The sequence below is a fragment of the Ursus arctos genome, unplaced genomic scaffold (assembly GCF_023065955.2).
Source record: "Ursus arctos isolate Adak ecotype North America unplaced genomic scaffold, UrsArc2.0 scaffold_13, whole genome shotgun sequence".
Classification (NCBI taxonomy): Eukaryota; Metazoa; Chordata; class Mammalia; order Carnivora; family Ursidae; genus Ursus; species Ursus arctos.
The window spans coordinates 9,530,679-9,556,231 of NW_026622797.1; the positions used below are offsets into that span (position 1 = coordinate 9,530,679).

The window sequence follows — 25,553 nt, forward strand, 5'->3', positions numbered from 1 at the left end:
CTGGCCTCAAACAACAACACGGTCCATGTCACAAGGCCAAAGGCCAGAAGTTTGCAGCAGGTGTCGGCAGGGCCTGGCCCCTTCTGAAGCCTCCCGGGGACGCTTCTTCCCTGCTTCCTACTGGCTTCTGGTGGGGGCTGTCAGTCCTTGGTTCCCACCCAACCCCCCCACCTCCCTCCCATCCCCGCCTCCGTCTTCCCCATGTGTGTCTCTGTGTCTTGTCCTCTTCTTAAAAGGACACTGGTCATATTGGATTTGGGGCCCACCTGACTCCAGCACGATCTCGTCTCACCTAATGACATCTGCAACGACCCCAGCTCCATATTCTGCCGTATTGTGAATTAGGACTTCAACATATCTTTTCTTGGGGACACATGGGAACCCACAACACTTGGTCACTTTTTCATGTGCTGAGCCAGTCCTTTTAAAGCCCAGACTTGTTGGCAAGCTGTCTCTTCTATAAGCTTGTTTTCTCTTTTCAATGTCTTCCTCTCCAACACTCCTTCTAACCCTCACTGTATAAGAGGGGACATTCTGGTTCCATAATGCAGCTCCCCGCCCCCCGCCCCCGCCGCCCGTACCCGGCATTCCCAGAGGCCTGGCCTCTCAGGTAGCCTGTTCTCAAACCACCCAACACCCCTGCTCACCCCAAACAACTGTATTTCCTCAGTTAGGTTTGAAGGAAGAAATCCATTTTGCTCTTCAAAAGGGAGCTCACAGATCGAATGTCTCCAAGCACTAGGCAGGTGATGAATGACTGAAGCTTCTGGAGGGGGCCACAGGTGATCAGAGGACATATACACCGTCTAACGGGGGTAGATGGTCAGTCCCATGTCAGTCCAGGGCCAGCAAGTCCTCTCCAGTTTTTTGAGAGAAATAGGACACTCCTGATTTTTCAGTGTTGGCAACCAATCCAAATTTATTTTAAGCATCGTGTGGGCTGAACGCACACCTCTGCAGACTGCATTTGGCCTGCCCATTTGCAACTCCTGTCCTCCCTTACTTCATGTTTCGAAAATAGACTATTCCTGTCTTTCACACTTTTGTTGCATTTCCTGTAGGTTTTTCCATGTTAGAATGCCTTCGCTTCCCCTCCCATTGGCCACAAATTTCCAGCCTTTAAGGAAAGTCCCCTCATTTGCTCTCCCGCCCTCTTCCTCATGCACCTCTCACCCCCGGGACGCAGTCACGCGCCCAGCGAACGTGTGCTGAGAGCCTGCTGTGGCTGGCACTGTCCTAGACACAACTACAGCAGCGAACCATAGACAAAAATCCATCTACAGCAGAGCTGGCCAAGGCAGGCCTTTGGCAGTGGCAAAGAAGGAACATATGTCATGAATGGATATGAGATGACAGTGGAGGCCAACCCGCGAGGGGGTGGGAGCCAGGAACAGTGGCACGGGCAAGGCACATCCAGAAAGGCAGAGCGGTGGGGCCTACTGGGTGCCAAGTACCTTGTAAGCTTCCTGCCAAGGGGGACAGACAAGCTCAATAAGCATGATACAGATAGGAGCTAAGGAGAAAAGGGAGCAGGGAAAGGGGCTGTAAAGTGTGCGGGGTGTGTGTGTGTGAGATTTTACATACTGTAGTCTAAGAAGACCTCACTGCAAGGGCGACTTCTGAACGCAGGCTTAAAGGAAATGACAGGGACGGCAGAGTGATGGTGGGGGGAGCCACTATAGGCCCAGGAGATCATGTATCAAGGTCCTGAGGCAGAAGCATTCCTGACATATCCAAGGACCAACGAGGAGCTCCACGCCTGGCAGAGGAAACAGAGTGGAGGACACATTGCAGAGAGCTTTGCAGGTCACAGAAAGACCTGGGGTTTCACTCTGAGCGACAGGGAGCCACTGCAGGGTTTGGAGGATTGCTCTGGCTGCTCTGTTGAGAACAGATCCTAGAGAGGCAAGGGGAAAAGCAAAGAGACCGACCCCTACAATGATCCAGGCAAGAGATGACGCTAGCTTGGACCAGGGTGGTAGCAGTGGAGGTACTGAGAAATAGTCAAATTCTGGACACACACACACACTTTCCTATGGACACCTGCAAAGAAAAATAGAGTACTGGCACAAGCGTAGGGACCCGCACTACCACGTCCCTACTGCCTCCCCTGCCATCAGCTCTTGCCCAGCCCTCTTCACTCATACCCCCACCACTCTCCTCTACCTTCCCTCAGTGGGGCTCATAACGTGGGCCTCAGACAATAGGCATCAACCTGCATTAGAAATACAAATGATCGGGTCCACTGCAACCCTACTAAGTCAGAAACTCTGGCCTTGAGACACAGAAATCTGCTTTAATGAGTCCTCCTGGTGAAAATCATTGCCCTAGATTATTGTGAGTAAATCCCAACCTTCCTAGCATTTCATCTATAAATACTTTAGTAAGAATCTCTGAGAGATAAAGGCTCCCCTTAAAAATGTAACCACAGGGCGCCTGGGTGGCTCAGTTGGTTAAGCATCTGCCTTCACCTCAGGTCATTATCCCCGGGTCCTGGGATCGAGTCCCACATCAGGCTCCCTGAGCAGGAAGCCTGCTTCTCCCTCTCCCTCTGCCGGCAGCTAACCCCTGCTTGTGCTCTATTTCTCTGTCAAATAAATAAATAAAAATCTTTAAAAATATATTTAAAACAAAATAAAATAAAAATGTAACCACAATACCATTATCACATCTAAAAAACCCATAATTCCTTAATATCGCCAGTTATCTGTATATAGTTTGAACCCAAAGGATCTGTGGACAGTCTTGATGTGGGATATGAGAGAAAGACAGGGTCCAAGGATGATGCCGAGTCTTCCTCCTGGACAATGGGAAGGCTGGAGCAGCCGTCACTGGGGTGACAGAGACTGACGGGCCAGGCCTGGATGGGGCATCAGGGGCTCAGGTCAGACAGATGAGCCTGCGGTGCCCACAGGTGCCCCAGCATAGACGTGAGGCCAGAGCTGTGCCAGCCTGGAGTCCAGCACAGAAGTCCCGCCAGAGATACAAATGGGGTCCCGGCAAACAGAAGGTATTTAAACTCTGGAGATTGGAGGGGACCACCTGGGAAGTGAGTGCTGGAAACAGCAGGTTCAAAAATCAAGGAGAGTGAAGAGAAATGTCCAAAAAGATGTAAGGAAAACCAGAAATGCGTGGTGTCCTGGACGTCGTTGAAGAAAGTGCTTAAAGGAGGCAGGAGGGGTGAGCAAGCTCAGATGCTGCTCTGTGTCCGTAACATGAGGACAGAGTGTCCGTCCTTCCAGTTAGGCGCTGGTGGCCAGAAACGAGCAGTGTCCGTGGAGTTGAGGGGCAAGAAGCTGAATGGAGAGGGAGAAACAGAGACAGTGTGTACAGTTCTTTGAGGAACTCTGTGTGTATGCATGTGCGTGGGGGTGGGGATATGTGTGTGCGTGTATCTGTGTGTACGTGCATGTGTATATATGCATGTGTATGTGCACGTATGTGCGTATATATGCGTGTACATGCATGTGTGTCTGTACATGTTTGTGTGTTTATGTGTGTACATGACGAGTGTATACATCTGTGTGTACATGCATGTGTATATGTCTGTGTGTATGTGTGTGCATATATGTGTGTGTATACGTGTGTGCATGTGCACCCACACACATGTGCTGGTGGAAATGCTCTGGGACAGTAATAACTGATGTGGTAGGAGGGGGGGAGCTGCTGGAGCGAGGCCCCAGAGAAGGTCGCTGGAGTCCAATGTCTAAGTGGGGGCCAACCTCAAAAACAGTCCATCCGTGGTTAATAGGAGACAAGGGAGCAGACAGCGGCTGGATGTGGGCGCAGGCGGGGTGGGGACGTCTCCTCCCAAACGCTACGGGCTTCCGGGCAGCGAGAGGCAAGTCCATCAGCTAAGAGTGAGGAGAAGAGCAGGTGGAGGAGGAGCGGCAGAGCTGGAAGGAGGGAGGCGAGGAAGAGCCCATTGGGACAATCACTGAAGGTCCCACCTGGACTCAGGGATCATGAAGTGGCAACGACACTATCAGCATGGTAGTGGGTCTCTGGAAACTTCCAGCTATGCAGAGGAGGAGAGGATCTCACTGGCAGTATCACCAAGCGAGCAGGACAAGCAAGAGAGGGACAAGGGCCCACAGGGAGAGGCGAAGACAGAGCTAGTGGCTGTGACCTGTGGCGCCGAAGGGGAGGCGTGGGGGCCAGCAAGGAACTGTGGGGGGTGGCAGGGTCAGGGACCACCATCCTAGCAGGGTCACAGATCACCTAACAGGGAACCAAGGGGTAAGCTGAAAAGGTGGGGATAGTAGGTGCAGAGTGGGTGTTTGACACGGATAGAGGGGGGACCAGAGCATGGCCATAGGAGAGAGTGGCCGAACCAGGGTAGAGGACCCACTTGGTGGGGGGGAGATCAGGGAGCCCAAGGCCAACGGTTTCAGGAGGATCACCATGGTGACTGAAGGAACCAAGAACGAGAGCAAGCCTCAGCATTGGCGACACTGGCATTAAACAAGGTAAAATCACCAGGTAATTCCAACATAGGGCAATGGTGACGGGGTCCCCGGTGTGCGTGGGCAAAGGGTTAACAGAGCCTGCAAGGGAACTGACCTCAGGTTAACATTCCAGTCCTGCTTCCCTGGTAACCTGATATAAGTTATCTATGTTACTAGACAGCATGGCTTATGATTAAAAATAGTCCTGACTGGTAGAAGGCATCTGGGTTGCGAGGAACCACAGGTGACCTATAATAACTATGACGGGGCCATGTGGACACCCTGGGAACGAAAAAGCCTGTCTTTTGAGGGGACCCTGGAAGCTCAGGACACTGGATCCTGTGAGTGAACCCTGTCTGCAAACAGCCCTGGCATGCACACCAGGTGAGTGAAATGGGCCTGTGGTCTCCTGATGGCTGGGTAAACGTTCAGGAGAACGTCCCACACTGCTCTGCCAGCAACCCGTGGCTCCCCGGTGGGCTCGTCACAGTCTAGAAGTTTGGATGAGCCTTGGAAGATCTCCCTTAGGCACTGCACATTGAGATTCAAAGTTGAGTGCTTTTATGGAGGAGGGAAGGAGTGTCCGGAGGTGGCAAAGAGGGGTCTTGGGGACACACATCCCACCCCCAGGGCCAGTGGGCCATGGGAGTGGAAGAGAAACAGCCAGGACTTAGGCCCACCAGGGAGAGGCTGGCTTGCCCCAAAGCCGGGCAAACTTGGCCTGATGTCCCGAGTTGGGGCTGGTGTCATCAAGAGTAGAAGTCACCCACAGAGCCAGAACGTGCTCTGCTTCCTAAAACCCAGGCCACGCAGGCCATGTTCCTGGTCTGCACACAGCCAGTCCAGATCCAGAATCAAACCAACCACACATGTTTCTTTCTTTCATAATATATTCCACAATAACACACCATAAGGGAATTCCAGCGAAGCCCAGCCCACATGTCACAAAAATAAGTAGGTCAATTGAACAACGCAGACAGCCCCAGACTGAGGTACCATTTGTGGCTGCCTTCTTGGGCAGGATTTTAAACCATCGTCTTGTATTTCAGGCTCTCAAGAGGACAGCATCAGCCAGATCAAGGTCAGTGTCTCCTTCAGGAGCTCAGTGCAGACTGGCTTAGGGCTGTTCCTTCCAGAGTTATCAGTTTAGAGCTAAAGCAGCTCTTCTGAAAGACAATGGTTTTTCTCGGGGTGGGGTGGGCTGATGGAGGCACAGGACGGTTGCTAAGCAAAGTGCAAATCAAAACATCAGTCTATAACAGAAGCTTGTGAGCCGCGATGAAAGCCAACTGGGCAGACGCAGGTCAGCCCCAAGAAAAAACTTTCCTGTACTCCCCCCTGCTTCTCCCTCTCACCAAAAAAGTCCAGGCCACACAGAAGAGCCAGCGGGGGGGAGGGGAGAGGGGGTGGGTCCTCAAAAACACATTACCTAAGCAAATGCACAGCCTCCCACCAAGGCTGGGCTAGCCTGTGCAAACCGAGCAGAGAAAATAAAAGGGAAATGGATCATCTCCTGCAGCCACAGCTGGAAAAACATCTGTGGGGCCGGGCGGGGTGGGCCCCTCCCCACGTCCCTCCCTGCACCAAGGTCAGCTGTGGCTGTGACCAGGCGGGAAGAGGAGGGGGCCGGCTCCTCCGACAAGAGGGCTGGGGTGCAGGGCTGGCCACGGAGCCTCTCGATCGGAGTCTTTTGCCCATGCTGAGCACGCTTCTGACAGAGCGGGGGACAGGGGCAGCGGGGCGCAGCACAGGGAGGGGAGCCAGAGTGAACCGTAACAACACCTGTTTCTCTACAAATACGTGTGCGTTCACTGTACACGTGGGGGCGGATCCTGCAGACCAGCTCCCTGGGGGCAGCGTTCCCCCCTGACCGCAGATCTCATGCCTGGGCCTCCAGACTCTCCCGCGTGCCCCCAGGCTCTCCTCCTGGAGCGAGTCCCGATGCGTCACTTCCTCACACAGCAAGCCCTTCGGTTCGCTTCCTATGACTAACAAATTAGGTCCACGGGCCTGGCCTGGCGCTGGAGGTTCTCCTTAATAGCTACTTCCCCAGTTGCCTCTCTAACCGATCAGCCAAACCAGCTCCTCAGGACATCCCTCTGCCTCCTTCCTTCCTCAGTCATCCATCCAGCTGAACGGACCCTCCCAGCCCTGCTACAACCCCTCCTCAGAGCCTCCTCCTTTGCAGAGAAGCCCTATTTGCACTCATATGTGTGTGCATACACATACACACACACACCCCTTTGGAAGCCATGTAGCGTGATCCACACATATCTTCTCGTGCTACATGAGCTGCCCAGCGGGAGCCTGCGTCAACTCCATCCCTCCCAAGGATTTCTGTGCCAGGGTTGTCTGAGCCGCCAGGAGAACCGCAGCGAGGCAGGAACACCACCGCCAGGGGAAGGAGCCTCGCTGCAGGAAGGAGGTGCGATCCCTGGGTGGTGCTGCTGGAGGGAGGGCAGACCTGTGCGGGATCCAGCAAGGTGGAAGTCGTGGAGACCTTGACGAAGGGCTTCGGAGGAGTGGCAGGTACCAAAGCCTGGCCGAAGCACGTCCCGCGTGCCAGGAGAACGCGAGGAGCGAGAGCGGAGGCCGCACGTATGCACGACCCCGTCATGTGCGCGGATGGAGAAAGGAGGTGAGGGGCGGGGCTGGGAGACGTTTCTTAACATGAGATCCGACTGTCTGTCGGTTTAATGGTGGGAATCACCCAGCTTGGAAGGAAAGGGGTAAGAGTGGGAGCACAGTCTTCAAAAGTGGGGGTGAGAGGGACGGGGCGGGAAGGTGGACACACAGGAGCACGGGGTTGTCGCTGTAACAGAGGAAGGTGGAGAGCGCGCCAGCACGGGGCAAACAGGTCAGGTAGTGGGGCCCCTTAAAGTTCTCCTTTTAATTCCTTTTATTTTCTCTGGGCAATAGGAAGCAAAACAGCTGAGAGGGCCAAGGTGTTGAAGGCTTGAGAAGGTGTTAGCCATCCTGGAGAGCAGAAGAGCAACCTGAATAGGAAAACGCAGGAGACTAAGGACCAGCACCAAAACCCTTCGTGGCGTTGCAACGAGAAGTCCGTGCGGTGCGGGTTTCCCTCCAGCCGCACGAGGCACCACGGGCGCATGCGTGGGGCAGCGGGGGCGTGGCCTCGCCCATGGCTGGGAGCTGCCTGGGGCGCACCAGGGGGAGAGCGCCGGCGGGAGTGGTCACTGCATGGCGCGAGTTGTAAGTACGGGGGAGGGGGTGTGCAGGCAGTGTCGGTGGGGGTGGCGGGGAGGTTTCAGGGCCCCGCTGCTGAGGGCCTGGTGGCTGCAGAGCTGTCTGGGTGGGGTGTGAGGGAGGGAGCAGGTAGGAAAGGGTGCCCGATGTACTTGCAGGATGGCGTGAGAACTGGGGTAACAAGTAGGCCTAGTGGGGTGAAGTGAGGGGAAGGCAGGGCTTGGCAGGGAGACGGTGAGGGCAGAGAGAGGCCAGCGGGGCAAATGGGTCATGCTGATGGCCAGGAGCTCACCTACGATAGGGACAGGAGTTGTGGTGGAAGAACCCAGGGAGCCCGGAGCCCAGCTCCTCCATGAATGGAGAGCATGGCCAGGAGGAAGGGAGGTCGCAGTAAGGAGGCGTGTGTATCCACTAGGAGTGGTCCTTCTTGGGGAGGAACCCTGGCCCAGAGGGGGGCATGGGCAGCAGGATGCCTGCCCTACCCCCAGCAAGGCTCAGGTTGGGGGGAGTCCCTGCAGTAAGACGGGGTTCGGAGAGGCTGGTGGGTGAGGGACTTGTTGAGGTCAGGACACAGCTCCAGGAAGCTGAGGTAAGATTTCATCCTTACAGAAAGCCAGTTCCTACTCTGTATTTTAACCCAGAAAACAGACTATAATTCATCCCTCTGGCTTCTTTGATTTTTTAAAAATTGTTGTTCTGCTGTTTAGCGGGAAAACTAGCATTTGAGATGTGATTAGAACGCCAGTGTGTTCACTTGTGTTAGATGTGCCACAAGGACGCGGGGCTGCAGCCCGGCTGGATCTGACCTCGGGCAAACACAGGGCACACAGGCCCAGGAAAGATGAAGGAAGTTCAACTCTGAGCAGACACATGAATTGTGCCTTATTATTCGCATCCCCACATGTAATATTTGGGGGCATCTTTTGTAATTAGTTGGGCCTCTTCCTCGTACGTGTCTATTAATTAAACATGCTTCTTACTCGCGGAGACCCCACACAACATAAGGGAAGATATTCACACCATTTTTACAAAAGGGCAGAAGAAACCTTCTCAAATGGCCCTACTACCACATTTCATTGATTTGGGAACTGCCTCCTCTGACTTACCAACCAGCCAAAGTCTTTCTGTACCTGGAATTAGCTCCAGGCTTGCAAACAGGAAAGTCTGTGGCTGGGTCAGAACCTGCCCTTAGAATCTTAATCACTTCACGGCAGCGATTCCTCAAATGCACCCCAAGAGACGCTGGTATACCCTAAGATGTTGATGTGTGCTCTGTGAACAGAAGGTCAAACATACTTTGTTTGGGATCCCTGGGCTGGTTGACCAGGTGTATTTACCACATGGCCTGAGCTGCACATCTCTGCCGGGGTGGGGGTGGGGGGGCACAGGTACAGACTCTCCCAGTCATTTACCTGTGAAATCCTTTTTTTCAGCAGCCTCTCTCTGGGAAGTTCACCTTTACAGAATGAACACTTTACTACTTCTGATGCCAGTCCCACACTCTTTTCTGGGTGCCTATTTTGTCTTCCCCAACTCTGGCCTTTTGAATGGGATACCTTACCTGCCACCTGCCCCAACCTCTGGCAATGGCGGCCCCCTCCTACTTTCTGCCACTCCTGGTCCAGCCACAGCTATTGCTCCTGTGTCAAGCACCTGAGCCCCACCCTGACATTCCCAGAACTGAGCCTGGCTGGGACCTGAACAGGTATGTCCCCTAGAGGACAAGTCAAATTTGGGCTTATCTGGAGGCCTGTGCCGCTGCCCTGGGAGCCAGTGCATGAGAGAACCAAACGTCTCCTGGGAAACGGGTCAATACCTAAGGGGAGAGACAGGTGGGAGGGGGCCAGGAGGGAGGGGTCACACTGGGTGGAATGCAGTGTCTGTCCTGGGACCTCCACGCCTGAGTCACAGGAGGGAGATGGCAAGAAAAATGGAGAACAGAACCAGCACGGCTTATGGCCCAAAGCAGAGTGGGCAGTGCTGGCTCCGTGGCTCGGGCGATTTGTAGTTTTCCTCTTGAGAATGACTCAGATGTCCTTTGCCATCTTTCCTGGTGAACTGTTTGTCCTTCTTTGTGATTTGTAGGCGCTTGTTTATAGCCAATGATTGTCAGTCTTTGACCCTTTTATATGTTGCAGACGGGTATACACAATTTCTTTCCAGGCTCCTGCTCCTTTTTAAACTACCTTTATGGTGTCTTTTGATATCCTGGAGTTTTACATATTTATGTAGTCCAATCTATCATTCTGACACAGGGCGGAGGCTGAGCAGAGGTCCTATGGTGCCACCCAGGCTCTGTTTCCAGATCCTGCACAGGCATGTGGGTGTGTTCGCTTTGTGAAAACTCTCAGAGCTGTACATTTAGGATTTGATCATTGTTCTCTATGTGTTACACTTCAACAAAGAAATATTTCTTACATCTGTCACGTTTCTTTATCTTTTTGACTTCCGAGTTTTATGCTTTGTTTAGAAAGGCTTTCCACACCATAAAACTGTGAAAGTTTCTCCTATATGTTCTTCTAATACTTTAAAAGTTGGGGCTCTTTATAGTTAACCTTAAAGGCCTCTGTAATTTGCTTTAACATATGATATAATGTAGGGCTCTAACTTAATTAGCATCTCCATGGGCTTAACAAAACCTAGGAACCCCATAAAGGTAAACCATCAACTATGTTACTAGATAACATTGCTTGTGGTAAAAATGACCTTAACTGGCCAGTTGCTCCTGGACAGAGAAGAGCCATAAATGATTTATACCTGCTGATGAGGACACCAGGCTTGGGTGAAGCCTGGAATCTATACTTCTGGGGGTTTGATAAGAGATACTGGCTCCAGGGCGCCTGGGTGGCTCACTTGGTTAAGCGTCTGCCTTTGGCTCAGGTCATGATCCCAGGGTCCTGGGATCTCAGGCTCCCTGCTCAGCGGGGAGTCTGCTTTTCCTTCCCCCTGGTCTTGTGCTCTTGCTCTTTCTCTCTCTTTCCCCCTCCCTCTCAAATAAATTTTTTTTTTTTGAAGAAAGATACTGTTTCCAACAGGGCACAAAGCTTTAAGCTAGGGGAGAAGCTGGTCAGCAGATGGATGGCTGTGCAAACAGTCACCTGCAGGAACTCCTGCAAAGACCACTCTGTCTCCTGGGCAGGGACAGCCAGCACTGTCCTGTGGGCAAGCTGAGGTTTCTGCCCTCTCCCTTTCAGACCAGACAATCCAAGGGGAACCCAGTCTGAATATCTGGCTGAGTAAAGGAAGAGCCCCAACCGGGCACAGAATTGTCAATTTTACCAACACCGTTTGTTGAATATCCATCTTTTCCCTGGCTGATTAAATCGTCACCATTACAATAAACGAAATTAATCCATTTACATCAGTCTGTTCTGAGCCCTCTCTTCTAATCTATTGATTTGTGTCCATTATACCATTCTTTTTTTTTTTTTTAAGATTTTATTTATTTATTTGACGCAGAGAGCGAGCGAGAGTGCACAAGTAAGGGGAGCAGTAGGCAGAGGGAGAGAGTGCTAAGCAGGGAGTCAGATGTGAGGCTCAATCCCAGGACCTGAGATCATGACCTGAGCTTAGCCAGCTGAGCCACGCAGGCCCCCTGCTGTTGTACCATTCTTATGGCTTCACAGTATGCTTTACGATCTGGTAGATCAAGTGCATCCTCACTGATCTTTTCCAAAATCTTCTGGCTACTTTGCCATTCCTTCATCGTTCCGCAGTGTTCTGGAGCTACTCCTCAGACTAGGTGGGGCTGAGAAAACAGTACTAAGCAAGAAAGAAAATGCCCCTTGTCGTAGTTTCCTGGGGCTGTCGTAACCAAGAACCACAAACTGGGGCGCTTAAAATAACCACAATTTATGCTCGCAGGGTTCTGGAGGTCCGAAGTCCACACTCAGGTGTTGGCAGGGCCGTGCTCCCTCTGAAGGCTCTAGAGGAGGAAACTTCCTTGGCTCTTCCAGCTTCTGGGGTCCCCAGGGATCCTTGGCTGGCAGCCCCATCGCTCTGATCTCTGCCTCTGTCTTCACATGGCCATCTTCCCTCTGTGTGTGTCTGTTTCTGTGTCTTCTCTTTTTATAAGGACACGAAGTCCTACCGGATTAAGGGCCCACCCTACCCCCACATGACTTCACCTTAGTTTACAACTTAATTAGGGCTACAAAGACCTGATTTCCATATAAGGTCACATTCAGTTATCTTGCTACCGTGGGTTAGGACTTGGACAGGTCTCTTGGGGAACACGGGGCAACCTGTAACAGCCTGCTCCCATAGAGCCCACACTCTGGTGGTGCACGAGGTTACATAGCACACGGGCACACAAACAACAAAGGTGCTTCTCGTAATAAGCGCTATGAAGACGAGAAAGCAGGTAATGGAATGGAGACGATGGGGGCGCAGCGAGTGTGGATGTCATGGGCCAGTTCAGCGAGGGTGGCCAGGAAAGTCTCGCCAAAATCATCGAGATAGCCCCGAATGAGGAGGACACAACCAGACAGAGGTCTTGGGGGAAGAACACTACAGGCAGAAGGTACAGCAAGTACAAAAGCTGTCAGGGCTGCTCAAATGGACAGAGCTCAGGAGAAGAGAGTGAGAGGCCAGAGCCAGGGCAGAGGCCATAGGCCGTGCAGGCTCGAGCAGGTCCCCGTGTGGGGGCGGGGAAAGCCCTGGAGTGGGACACCAGTTAGGTGGTGGCTGTCAGTCCAAGTGAAGGAGGGCATGGTTGGATGAGCACTGTACTTATGGGGGGGGGGGGGGCTGCAGAGCTGGTGGCCTCCAGATATCCAGAGCCTTGTGGAGGTCGAGAGGTCTGGACTTGCTGGGGGATTGGGTGGAGTGGAGGAAAACAGTGGGTCCAGGATGACTCAGGCGTTTTTGTCCTGAGCCTCTGCCCCACCCACATGGGGCTGTCATTTAAGTGGGGGGGGGGGGGGAGTCCCAGATACCCTTTAATCAGCCCATTATGTTTTATATCAAACTCCTATTGGAATTTAATTGGATTTTACTCATAAGATACTTGGATTTATAGATTACTTGGAGAAGAACATCTTTACAATGTCGATGTTCCTATCAAAGAATACAGGATACCTTTCCAATTATTTGGTGCTTTAGTAAAGTTTTATAGCTTTCTTCTTTTAGGCCTTACATATTTTTTTATGTGTATTTTCGGAAACTGTTGTCACTGGGAGTGGAATCTTTGTTTTCCTATGTGATACTCTAATTTCTAATTGACTCATGATAGGGTATTGGAAAGCCATCAATTTTTATCTGCTGAGCTTGAAAAGCAGCCAGCTAATTAATTCACTAAGTCTCACGAACCCCCATATACCTACCACCCAACTCCAACAGTTACCAACATTTCCCCAGTCTCGTTTCACCTGTTCCCTCCCGTGCCGTGTGTGGGCGCGCGCACGCGCATACGTGCCCATCCATCTGCCTCCCGCAATATTGCCAAACAAATCCCAGATACGCCATCATTTCACTGACAGATACTTCAGGATCTATCTCCTGAAGCTTCTAAGTGCACAAGCTTATCCTCTGCACCCAAAAGACTTGCAGATGTGGAGGAGGGGGACACACAGAAGCCACAAAACTGAGGCCCCTCCTACAAGGCCCAGGAGAAAGCTGGTGAGCAAACTAAAGTCACAAAGTTTGGCCTCTAAAGCTCACAACTTTTCTTACAGGATCTGGGTCTATTTTCTCGTTTAAGACAAGATTCTAATAAGCTTTCAGCAACCTAGATTTCCTAACAGCAAAACTGAACCAGAAACCTAAGGCAGAGCGTGCTGAAGTCAGACACACACCCGAAACCCCCAGGTCTGGAGCCATTCGGCCGCAAGCAATGGCATTTCATTACAATTCTTCCCTTCATGTATGTGCTCTTATGTAATGTGCCCCTATGTTGCAAGGGTAAGCTGCAAATACCAGGGCCAGAGTTGTGTTAAAATTTTATCACTGCCATACAAGTTAGAAAAAGGCCTTTACCAGTCTGTTTTCTCCAAGGCAGCCTAGAGCCCACAGGGTGCCTTTCTGTGAATTAGAAAAAAGTGTCCCCTCTAGACAGACCCGCTTGGAAAGCAGGAGAGGTCCTGGAGGAAAAGGAGCGCGCAGTAACCACCCTCTCTTCCCCGCTGGTCCGCGGCCCCTCCCCTCCGGAACCACAGGCCCCACCCCTCCGGAGCCACAGGCCCCGCCCCTCCTGCCACAGGCCCCGCCCCTCTGGTCCAGGGCCCCTCCCCTCACCGCTACTGGTGGTCTGCGTAAGAGAAGCAGATACTACTATGATGGACCGTATCACAAGGGCTTGGCTCAGGCCTGCCGGTGACAAGTTATTTCTAGCCCAGGGTTTCCAATATCCCTTTCTTTATCTACACCATTTACATAAAAACACGCCCATTATTGGAGCAGGCCCAGACCCGAGTGTCACAGTTCCGCGGGGCCAGAGCACGTGGACTGCCACATCCGACCGCGTTCTATCCCTCCTGCCCGCAGGATCCAGCGTGGCTCCCCCTGACCTCAGTTTTGCTTAATCGGGAAGCGGGAGCTGCAGAAAACTGTCTCCTCTGAAGAGTTTTTTTCCAACAAACTGGATTATCAGCCATGGATAAGGTGTGAGGTGAAGCTAAGTTCACACAACAGAGCCACTAACGCAGCTGAAACGAGACCGCACATTCCCAGACACACAAACTCCCCCCTCCAGAGCAGACTGTTAAAAAGTAATGTTTATGACGAAAGGAAGGATTTTCAGAATGTTAACGGATGCTAAAAAGAACCAACTAAAGGAGCTACTACTCTAGCACATTTTATGATATTTAAATACCTTAATTTGTGTCCCTAATTAAAGCTAAATTGCTATTGCCTTTTTAAAATTTTCTCTGCCAGTTACAGGAAAGGGGCAGAACCAAGGAGAGATAATCTCATGCTTTTTAATTAATTCATAAGTCTCTAATAAAAAAAATGTATAACATGAGATTCTTACCTCACACTTACTCTGAACCATCTTAGATTTTACCTTCCAGATCACTTCTCCTAAGATTCAAATTTCTGGATAGTTTATTATTTTAACTAGGTGTGTAAAGTAAGGGAGCTGCTTATTTGCTTATGCTTAGTGTTTAGTTGTTTTGTTTTGTTTTGTTTTTTAAAGACACATGGAATTCCAGAGAAGGGAAGGCAATGTAGCTTGTCATTGGTTGGTTTTCAGATGCGGACTCTGAGGCCGGAGGTGTTAATTCGCTCAGAGAAGGACCAGCATAAGGAGCCAAGGCTAGAATTCACCTCTTCTCTCTCCCACCACTAGGCTGCAGAGGAAACAGGTGAAGGGTTTAGTGGAGGACTCACTGGAACATTCTAGGGTGAGACCTGAGGGAAAGGGAAGTAATTTGCTTTTTCTGAGTAGAGATTACCACCATCAATCCGTAACAGAGTCAATACAAGCTGAATACAAAAAGGCGGCTGGCCAGCAGAGATAACCTGAACGTCATGCCCTGCTTACATCTGGCCATTTTCCTAGATCTTGATGGGTGTCCAGACCATTCCAGTTCTATGCTGGGTCTGGGCATCACCGTGACCACCCTGCCCTCTCCCCACCCCACCCCCCAAATCCCACATTAATTCCAAAACTAGGAGTGCCCTGCTGGCCCAAGTTCCGCTTTGTGAGACCTCACACTGCTCTAAAGGACAAAGGAAGGTCCCTCTTCATTTCTTATCACCTGCTTTGCCATGAGCACCGCCGCAGACCTTGTCAAGGAGCAGAAGTGGCAGAAGATGAGGCCTGTTCTCTGGTAGTGGGTGCATACAGCATGGCAGCCTGTGGTCAGGCTGGACAGGGGCTCCAGGAAGTCAGGGAGGGTGGGCTCCATCAGGCCTGGTCTCAGAGAAGGGAGGAGGTGGGACAGGAAGCAGCAACAGAATTAAAGTACTAGCTCCCGTGATATTACAGAAGGCTCTCCGGGAGAGTCCCTGATCCTCAAAAAACTGCCACAAAATTAAGTTCAGACTTTCATATTCGTACTTTGGAACTGCTGCCAAGAACTGGGTCACCAGAAGGAGCTGCCCTGCCTGCCCTCCTTAGCTAATATGCTCAAAGTGAATCCTCCTCCTGGAGTCACTTTCTGCACCAGGAAGCTTTACAAGCAAATGGCAACCCTCCAGCTTCATATGCCAAGAGTGCGGACTGCCACTCCCCCAGGACCTGGCCAGAGGCATCCAACTTTCCTGGACAGTCCCTTTGCTAAGCACCAAGGCCCATGAGAGATGCCTAGTGCCCACCTTGGGTGCAAAACACAGTTCTGTCCACCCAGCTGGCAGAGCCCCCACCCCCACCCCCAATCCTCTAGAACGAGCAGACTTAGGACAGGAAGATGCATTCACTCACTCAGGCATCTCTCCCCACTCATGACTGGGAGGGTGTCTTTGGGAAGACACCAGTCCAACATGTTACCTGCTCGACACACCTCCCGTTCAGAAGCATGTCCTTGGGGAGCCTGGTGGCTTGACGCTACCTCTATGCTAAGAAACTTAGCACTTTCTTCAGAGCTTTGAGTCCTTCCTAATCAGGCTCTGTTCTAGGTGCTGGGGACATCCACTTGGACGGATACCACCCAGCACAAGCCTCAGCTCTGACGGAATGCAGGACCGAAGCCCACACCTTTCTCTTGAAGATGTCCCCTTCGTGCTATCACACACTGCTCAGAAAATGGACCAACGGCTTCCCCAAGCCTGAACGCTCCTGTTGACACAAGCATTGGATGAAAATCCAGTCCCCATGGGGATGTTCGACACACTTACACTCACCAGCATCCCTGATCTTCACTGACAACGCTTGTGTTTTAAAACCCAAAATAAGCATGCAGAAAACACAGCTAATCTTTTTCATACACACATTGAACTTTGTTTCTTTCTTTTCCTTTTTTTTTAAAGATTTTATTTATTTATTCATTTATTTGAGTGAGAGAGAGAGCATAAGCATGAGCAGCGGGGAGCGGCAAAGGGAGAAGGAGAAGCAGACTGTCCACTGAGCAGGGAGCCTGACACAGGGATTGATCCCAGGGCCCCCGAGATCATGACTTGAGCTGAAGGCAAACACTTAACCAACTGAGCCACCCAGGCGTCCCTAAACTTTCTTTTTTTCTCGAGATGAGATTTTACTAAACATACTGTTCTCTAGAGCCTTTGGGCCTTGTTCAAGTCATGACCCCACTGCTACCTAGAGGCAGAGTCTCGCGTCTGTGCCTCGCTTTCTCCAAGTGCAAAATGCAATCGTAATTAATACCTGCCTTGGTGTGAGCATTAAATAAATCAATACACATAAACCACTTAGAACAGCGCCTGGCACATGGTAAGTGCTCCATAAATGTTAGCCATTTTTTCCCCATAAATGTTAGCTATTATTATCAAGTTGGACCAAGGTTTATTTAGTCAGCTAAAAATTCAAAGCAGCTCGCAGTGAACATCTTTAAAGCAAAATGAGCTCATGATATATGAATATATCCTGAAATAAATTCCTATCCATTTAATATTGGATCAAGGACATGCATATTTCTTCTTTTTTAAGATTTATTTGGGAGAGAGAGCTCGCGCCATGTGTCTGTGCACGCGCACGCACCCGAGCGAGCATGGGGGGAAGGGCAGAGAGAATCTCAAGCAGACTCCCTGCTGAGCACAGAGCCCCAAACGGCTCCATCTCAGGACCCATGAGATCATGACCTGAGCTGAAACCAAGATTCTGACACTTCACCGACTGAGCCACCCAGGTGCCCCAAGGACATGTATATTTCTTAAGGTTTTCATTAAGTCCTCAAGAATGACTTACATGTACGTAACAGCACCCAGAACCTCCTTACGGCATTCCTTGAACACAATTAGAAAGTGCCCACAACTGGGCTGTTTTGCACTGGCCTTGCAGGTGGACCCTGGCCTGCCCACTGACAGCCCCTCACCTACCAGCACCCAGATGAGTCTACCAGTGTCTGCTCCACGTCTAGCAGTGTGTGGAAAACAGAAGCGCCTTCCTGCTGGAGGCCACACCGCCCTGAACGTGCCCATCTCGTCTCGTCAGAAGCACGTCTGTTGCGGATGCGGCCTGGAGATGCTGGTGCAGCTCTGGGGGCTTTGCCTTCAAGCCTTCAGCTTGGTCAGGGGCAGACACCCCCACAAAATGGATCCGATTTTCAGATGGAGGTGGCTGGTGACCACACCACCAGCCCTGCCCGGAAATGTTTAGGGACCCCCATCTGATTCCCAAGTTTGAGTCCGGGGCAGTTTCCCAGGGCTTTAAGGACACTTCAAGAGGGGGGAAAAAAACCAACAACAACAGAAAATATTCCTCATCTCAGATGGGAAGGCTGACCCAGTCTAGCAACACATGCTGAGCTGCCCAAAATCACAAAGGGGGACCTGGGTACCCGAGGAACACCCCAGAGGTGACACCCATACTTACACGGGTGCCCGGAACACTTGCCAGAGTTCTGTTCCACCAAATAAGCTCTACCCCCTTTGCTTGAGAAGTTCACCCCGGTTGCTAACTGGAAGATCAGGTCCAGAATGTGGCCAGTGGGGGTGACTGCCCTTAGCCTGGGCCCCTTCTCTTTCCACTGACACCACCCCCTCCTTACGCCCGCCTCTGGGCTTCACACCCCTCTGCCAGGGGCCTCATGCACACACCTGAGGACACCCCAGCCAGTGTGTCCTACGTTCAGTCCCATACTGCACAGCCCTGCCACACCCCCTTCCCGGGGCCTGGAGGGGACATGTGCACTGCCATCTGTCACAGACCCTGTGAAGAGACATGAGCAGGAGAGCAGCAGTCTGGGCACCGCCTGGGTAGAAGATCCCAGGGTCCTGTGTACCTGGAGTGAGGTCCAGAGAGGCACAATAAGAGGCACGAGGCAAGGCCCCCTCTCGCCATGGTCTAGGGCAGTGCCACCAAAGGTCTCAGACTGTCTCCTTGTGAGCCCGTCACTGCCATCCCAAGGCGGGGACATCCAGCTCTTCCAGCTAGAGGTTTACTCTTCCCATGAGGTCACTTTGTTTTTAAAAATGTATCTTGGCCAGAGGGGGCGCCTGCATGTGCAGTTGGTTAAGCGGCGGATTCCTGGTTTGGCTCAGGTCATGATCTCAGCGGATTCCTGGTTTGGCTCAGGTCATGATCTCAGGACCTCAGGACTGTGGGATCAGGCTCCGTGCTCTGCGGGGAGTCTGCTTCTTTCCCTCTTTCCCTCTGCCCCTCCCCCCACCTCTCAAAAATAAATAAATAGATCTTTAAATATAGATATAGATAGATATAGATATAGATATCTTGGCCAGAGTCTCAGAATCAATTCACACTACCATCTCTGTTGTTGGTCACATCTCAACCCGTCAAGTAATCTTTAAACTTACACACATAGACACAAATGCAAATCAGGAAAAAAAAAAAGCCAAGCCAAGTAAATTAAAATCGTGCTTGGCATTGAACCAACTATATTTTAGGAGATTCACTTCTCGTAAAAAATACAGGGACGGGGGCGCCTGGGTGGCTCAGTCAGTTAGGCATCTGCCCTTGGCTCAGATCATGATCCCAGAGTCCTGGGATCAAGCACCAATGGGGTTCCCTGCTCAGTGGGGAGCCGGCTTCTCCCACTCCCTCTGCCCCTCCCCCCTCCACTCACGTTCTCTCTCACTTGCTCTCTCAAATAAAATTTTAAAAATCTTTAAAAAAAAATACAGGGACAGGTGACACAGAATTGAGATATATTGACAGATATCAATGCTGAGTGACAGGAACAGGGGATTTGTTTTTCCTTCTACTTTTGTACATTTGAAAATGTTCACACTTAAAGGTTACAGGAAAGGTTTCTGAGCCACATGGCCCCAAAAAGGAGCCTGGCAAGATAACATGACATTCCTACTGGCGAGGTACGCAAGCGGCGGGTAGTACACACTAACCCAGTTTGCATGTTCGTGAATATCATGCTGAGCCTACCTACAAGCACGAAGAAGGACCCCGCCATGTGCCGTGGAGGCCAACACGTGGGAGCTGCCCAGGTGTCCCAAGTCAGTGGCCCGGAGCCCACACCTGGCCCTACGTGTCCTGCAGTCTTCACCCAGGACAGCTGATAACCTGGCCGCTCACGGATTCTCTCAGTGCCCTTCAGCAGGTCAGACTTCAAGGCACTGACCATCTGATTCCGGGCCGCAAAGCCAGGGAAAGTGAGCAAGGCAAGAGTTCGGCAGAAGCCTCGCCTGGCTCCCTGACCATTCCAGCAATTCAAACAAAGCAGGATATTGTGGTCGCTACATAAACACAGCAGCTGGGAAAACCCAGGCCCGGAGTTTACCCAGAAACTTTCCCCCAGAAGCTCAGCGTAATTTAGGGACACTCACTAATTAAGTTAATTAAGTCTCCCAGGCCTCCCTCCCACCCCCACGGCCCCGGCTCCCTGTTCAGCAGCAAGCGTACTTGGGGGAAAGAGGCAGGGTTGCACTCGCTCACAAACACCCGTGCAAACACACGGACGCTCGCAGGCCACCCCTCCTGGAGGCTGTTTGGAGAAGGCTGAACTTTGGAGTATCCGTGCTCGTTCTGAAAATGCAGTCCATGAACAATAGGCACAGTTCCCTTCACCTGGTCCTCACTAAGTCTAAAAGACACAAAAGGAAACAGCACGTACTTTTCGTCCAGACGTGCAAGTAAGAGAACACCTGCACACTAACTCTGGAGTGCGGACCATAGGGACTGTTCCATGCTATGGCTTTCCACCTGTGCTTGAGAGGCCTCCTACTTTTGAATCAGGTCACCAAGAAAACGTAATAAAAACTTTTGTAATTGGTGCCAACGTGTTTGGCTTTTCTGCTTCCGAATCCCTGTTCCCACTGATCCACTCTGAAGAGAGACTCTCAACCTAATTCTTTCAGACGCTGGAATTTAGAAGTATTCCCTCAGCAGCCTTCCTGCTAGCAGGCTCGATGGCCCGGGGCGTGGAGACCGGCCCCAGAGTCACCACAGAAGGAACAGAAGGACTGCGCCCAGCCACAGACCCACAAGAGATCGTCAGCTTTTCCTAAACTCTCAGCCCAGCTCAAGCCCCTGACTGTCTCTGAGCACTGCCTGCAAATGCGAAGCAATTGCTGAGCCCCTACTGGTGGTGAGAGGCCTTTTCAAGTGTGGATCCTTACGGGGTAAGTGTGCCTTGAAGAGCTGCGCTTGCAGCCGGCTGGGGGGCGCACCAGCTCTCCCGCTGCTCCCCCTGAAAACAGCAGCATGCATCTACTTCAGAGCGGGAGGGAGCGGAGGAACACTCACTGGGAGGAACACTCGCGGGCTGGGGAGAAGCCGCCACCCACACGGTAATAAACCGTCCACTTAAGTCTCCCTGGCCTCTCGTTCCTCCCCGGGGAGACCCATCCCAGGAAACCACAGCTCAAGCGAGAGGAAGCTGCCCTCAAGCTTGAACCTCATGGAAAGGGTGCAAGGGCAGGATTCCAACGCCAGCCACCGGGCTTCCACAGACGCACGGTCCCACGCAAAAGCAGGCATTGGAACCTTCTCGGGGGAAAAAACGAAAGTACGCTTGTCCCTGTCAAGGAAAGGAAAGCAAAGACGCTAGCCCTTTGAAACACAGATGGGAATTTCAAATTCAGAACCATTCTATCAAATGGTGGCGTGTTTAGGATACTTGAAAAGCCTGAAACAACAACTTTCTAGTAACAGAAGGCTTTTATAATCCTCCGCGGGACCAGCAATACCACCAAGCGCTACAGCTGCTTTTTAAAAATAGTTTCACTTAAGAAAAAGAGACTTTAAAAATTAAGTACTCAGCCTAAGTTCTACTGAAAAATGAATGCTAGGTGAAATGACAAATGTGGGCTGCACATGAGTTGAAGACAAGCCAATTCCTCCCATTACACCCTCTGTACTAGAATCTAGCCCACCGTAATCACCAAAGTAATATACATGCATCACAGCCCAAACTTAATTTCCAAATGGAAAATATGCATTATATTCTTCTCATTAATCATTTTAAAGTCTTAACTTCTGAAAAAATAAAGTCTTTTTCTCCAAGTGGCTTCAAAGGAACTCTTCAGTGTGCATGGCCCTTGCTTACCCTTGCCGTCATCCAAGTGACAGATGTTTTAATCTCTTTGATGAAGGAGTATTTTTGTACCATGAAATGAATCTCTCGGCTCTGATAAATGTGGTATGAAGTAGACATCTAAAATGGAATGGAAATTTCTGTGGTTTTCTTTCAAGACCTTAGCAAATGACCAAACTTGGATTTTTCGGGACAGAGCACAAACTGGAATAATCCGATAATAATGTAATCAAGACTGGACACACACTATGGTACTGACGATACTGGAGACACTGCTTCGGTAACGAAGCCACTAAAAACAAGTCCGGTAACTATATGCTAATGAAATGATGAGGGAAGCTGAAATAGGAGAGATAGTTTTTCCAAGAGGTATATCCTAACTGAAGAATCCATGCATACAAATGTTGTGGGGGAGAGACTAGAGACATTTATAAAGTGTTGTGGGAGTGAGTGCACTGGTCATTCAGAACCTAGACACCGACCTTCCTCTGTGCTTTGTTTAGGACGAGCAAGGTAAGAGGGTATAGCAGGACACCAGCTGGAAGCCGACTCTCCAGTGTCCAAATTTAAAGTTCTAACAGTCCTACCTGATTTTGCTCACTTTGGCCTTCCCCATGTAGTTAGCCACAAAACAAGGGGCAGGGTGTTGGTTGGGGATACCAGGAAGCCATGCATCATATGACGTTATAATAACAGCCATATACTCATTCGGTGAAGCACCTGGCTCTTGATTTCAGCTCAGGTCATGATCTCAGGGTGTGAGATGGAGCCCCACCTGGGGCTCACCCTCAGCAGGGAGTCAGCTTGAGATTCCCTCTCTCTCCCTCTGCCCTTCTCCCCCTCTCAAATAAATCTTTAAAAACAACGGCATAGGATTCAGGTAGAGGTGTGTCACCTTGGGGCAAGCAAGTTTCATAGCCTCTTCAGGCCCCAGTTTACTCATCTATAATATGGGAATAATAGGAGCTCTTTTGCGGAATTGTGAAAGTTAAATGAGATCATCGCTAAAGTCCTTGGCACAAGGCCAGTCTCAACACTTCCTGAAGCACAGACGTGAAATACACTGGCTTGGCATCTAACTTCAAATACATCCAGCAGAAAGGTACAGTCACCAGGTAGTACATTTGCTTACAAGTCCTGCACTTTGCATAACCGATGCTTCTGGGCCAACTATCTATGGGAGGTAAATAAAGCTGCCATCAGAGGTTTCTCCGGGGTCTATGTGCCCGTGCTTGCGTCCCCCATCCCCTCCGAAACAGAAGCTAGCCAACACAAACCAACGGGCAATCACTGGTTTCATCAACAGGTGCAAAAGAAAACGAGCGCCGGGCACGGGGTCCGGGCGGCGCCTAAATCCATCCCCTGGGATCGTGGTGACTCTGTAAGGCGTCCCGGCGGAGCACGGGGCAGAAAAGGCCACACCGGCTCTCCAAGAACGCAACACCCGGCGGGCGCGGCGACGGCAGTTCCCCAGGAGGTGCTGCGGGCCGCCACGCCCTGGGCCCAGCCTGAGGGGCACTCCGGCGTCCCCGGGGTCACATCATTCAAACGGGCGGCCCGCACCCCGCGCGCGACCCCGACGCCCCGGCTGTCTCGGCGCCGCCCGGGGCTGGTCACCTCGGGGAAGGGAGGTGCCCATTTCTCGAAGTCTGGGGCGCCGCTCCCCGGGACGGCAGACCAAGGGCGCGCGGCCCCAACCCCGGGTCCGCGGCGCGGTCGCACTCACCGAGCGTGGCCACTGTGCCGGCCTCGAAGAGCAGGCAGTCCCCGCGGCCGCGCGCCTCCAGCAGGACGCTCCACTCCCCCGAGGCGTCCAGCCGCCCGAGCAGCCGCAGCGCCTTGCTCAGCGCCATGGGCGCCGGGGCGCGTCCGGCCCGAGGGCGCGCAGCCCGGCTCCGCTCCCCGCGCTCCCGCAAGCGCCAGGAGTTTCACTTTGGGCCCGGCTGCCGGCCCCGCGCAGGCTCCTCCCCGGCCTCCCCTCCCGCCCCCGCCGAGCCGCGCCGCCCCGGGCAGGTGAGGGCGCACGGCCGCCTCCCGCCTCCCGCCTCCCGCTCGCGAAGGCGCCGCGCTCCCCCCAGCGGCCAGGCAGCTGCGGGCGGCCGGGCGGGCCTGGCGTCGGCGCCCCGCGCCCCCGAGGCCTTGCTGGGGGAGGGGGGCTAATCCCGGGCCCCTGGCCGGAGGGGAAGTCCTCCCTGCGGCGGGCGGCAGCCAGGAGGAAGATTCCACACATTCCTGGACGCGCGGGAGGACGCGGCCGCGGGGTGCCCCGTTGAGCCTGAAACGCTGCAGGGCGCCGCGGCCTTATATGGGCAGCCCGGGCCCGGCCCGCGGCCGGGCGGGAGCCGGCGGCCTGCGCTCCCCAGTCCCGGCCCAGGCGGTGACGACCCTGGGCCCGGCCCTTCAACGCTCTGTGCCTCAGTTGCCCTGCGGGAGAGGCGGGGTTAAGGTGGCGCTGAGGAGCCAGTTAACTCCCAGAGGGGGCTCGGTGAGTGCCCGGCGAGTGGGAAGTGTTCAAGAAATGTTGCCTTTTACTAGCTTTCCAGACGTGAGGATATTGTGATCCACACCAGGGAGAATTTGAGCGGATCAGAGGCGTGTTGTCTCAGAGAAAACGGAGACCATGACTTCTAGGCGTGCCCCTTCTGTGACCTTGACTTCTCTGAGCCAGCTTTCCTCCCCGGTCAGATGGCGGCTGTACCTGTCCCACCGGCTCACCGGATGGGGGCCGAGTCAGAGGTCAGGGCTGAAAGATCGGCAAGTAACAAGCGGGGCAGCTGTGAGGTGCTGGTGGGGGCAGAGCGAGGGGTCTCCTCTCTCCCTGCAGCTGCCTTCTCCCCTCCATCTTGCAGCCCCTCCTCCCGCTCTGGGTCTAATCCGTGACTTCAGGGCAGACACAGCAATCAGCCAGTTCGTACCTGTGGCCCGAGGACCTCAGCACAAACCCGTGCATCATCCACCGGAGTCTGCGGCCCCTACCCGGATGCCCTCGCAGCTGTCAAGGGAGGCGGGGCCCCTCTTGGCACTGGTCATCTGCAGGGGAGGGGAGAAGTGGGAGGGCTTACCCTGAAGGGCTCCTTGCGTGGGTGGGTTTGGAGGTTTCGTTTCCTTCTCCTGTCATGGGGTGTATGGACAGTCCCAGACACCTCCATCAGGCTCCCAGACCAACTGGGCTCCTCTCACCCCAACCTGCTCACCTTGAGAAGACGGTGGGTCAAGCTCTTTGTCTCCAGAGCATGTTCCAGAAGGAGCAGAGCACCGAGGGCCAAGCAGGACAGTCTGGTGCCCTTGCAGACATTCAGGAACGACTGGGAATGACCATATTCAATGGTCGTGGACAACCTCCCAGGGGATGAATTGGGGAATAAAGTAAATGTAAACCACTGGCAGAGATTCAAATCATTCCTCAGCCTGTCCTGTTGCTCACAAATTCAGTTTTGAAGTGGTGGATATCCCAGGTATGATGCTCAGAAGCTGTCCACACACTTTCTTCCTCTGTGAAATGGAGATATTACCCTCATGAGAACAGTGTACCCATGAAAGGATACAAAGTAGCCTCTGGCCCACTTTTCCATTCCTTTTAAACTTGAAGCTCACTTCTTCCAGGAAGCCCTCCTGGAATGATGAGGTCCCAGGAAATAGCATTTATACGTACTCAGATTCACAGATGTACATTTCAGCTCTCATTTGCTCATGTGTGGCTTGAGACGTGTTTTTATATTTCTTTTAGCTCTGTTTCACAAATTAGAGATAAGATCTCACTAGTCTTTGTAAATTTTAACTCTCCCCCTCTTTTGTGCTTTCTCTAGCATCACATAATTTGAAGGGACAAATTATG

At 52.3% G+C, this 25,553-nt stretch overlaps 1 protein-coding gene and 1 long non-coding RNA gene across 2 annotated transcripts in view; one reads left to right on the plus strand and one right to left on the minus strand.

The window, feature by feature from the left end:
* SYNJ2 (synaptojanin 2) overlaps positions 1–23,654 on the minus strand; it is a 98,220-nt gene extending 74,566 nt beyond the window's left edge. Inside the window, 1 exon segment of the mRNA XM_026505137.4 lies at positions 23,445–23,654. Within this exon segment, the coding sequence (XP_026360922.3) occupies positions 23,445–23,571 (127 nt within the window). The 5' untranslated portion in view covers positions 23,572–23,654.
* Positions 23,655–23,785: 131 nt separating this feature from the next.
* Positions 23,786–25,345, plus strand: LOC113259376 (uncharacterized). Its single transcript, XR_006410136.3, has 3 exons — positions 23,786–24,203; positions 24,289–24,454; positions 24,568–25,345. It is a non-coding gene; the product is annotated as an uncharacterized LOC113259376 (long non-coding RNA).
* The last annotated feature ends 208 nt before the right edge of the window (positions 25,346–25,553 follow it).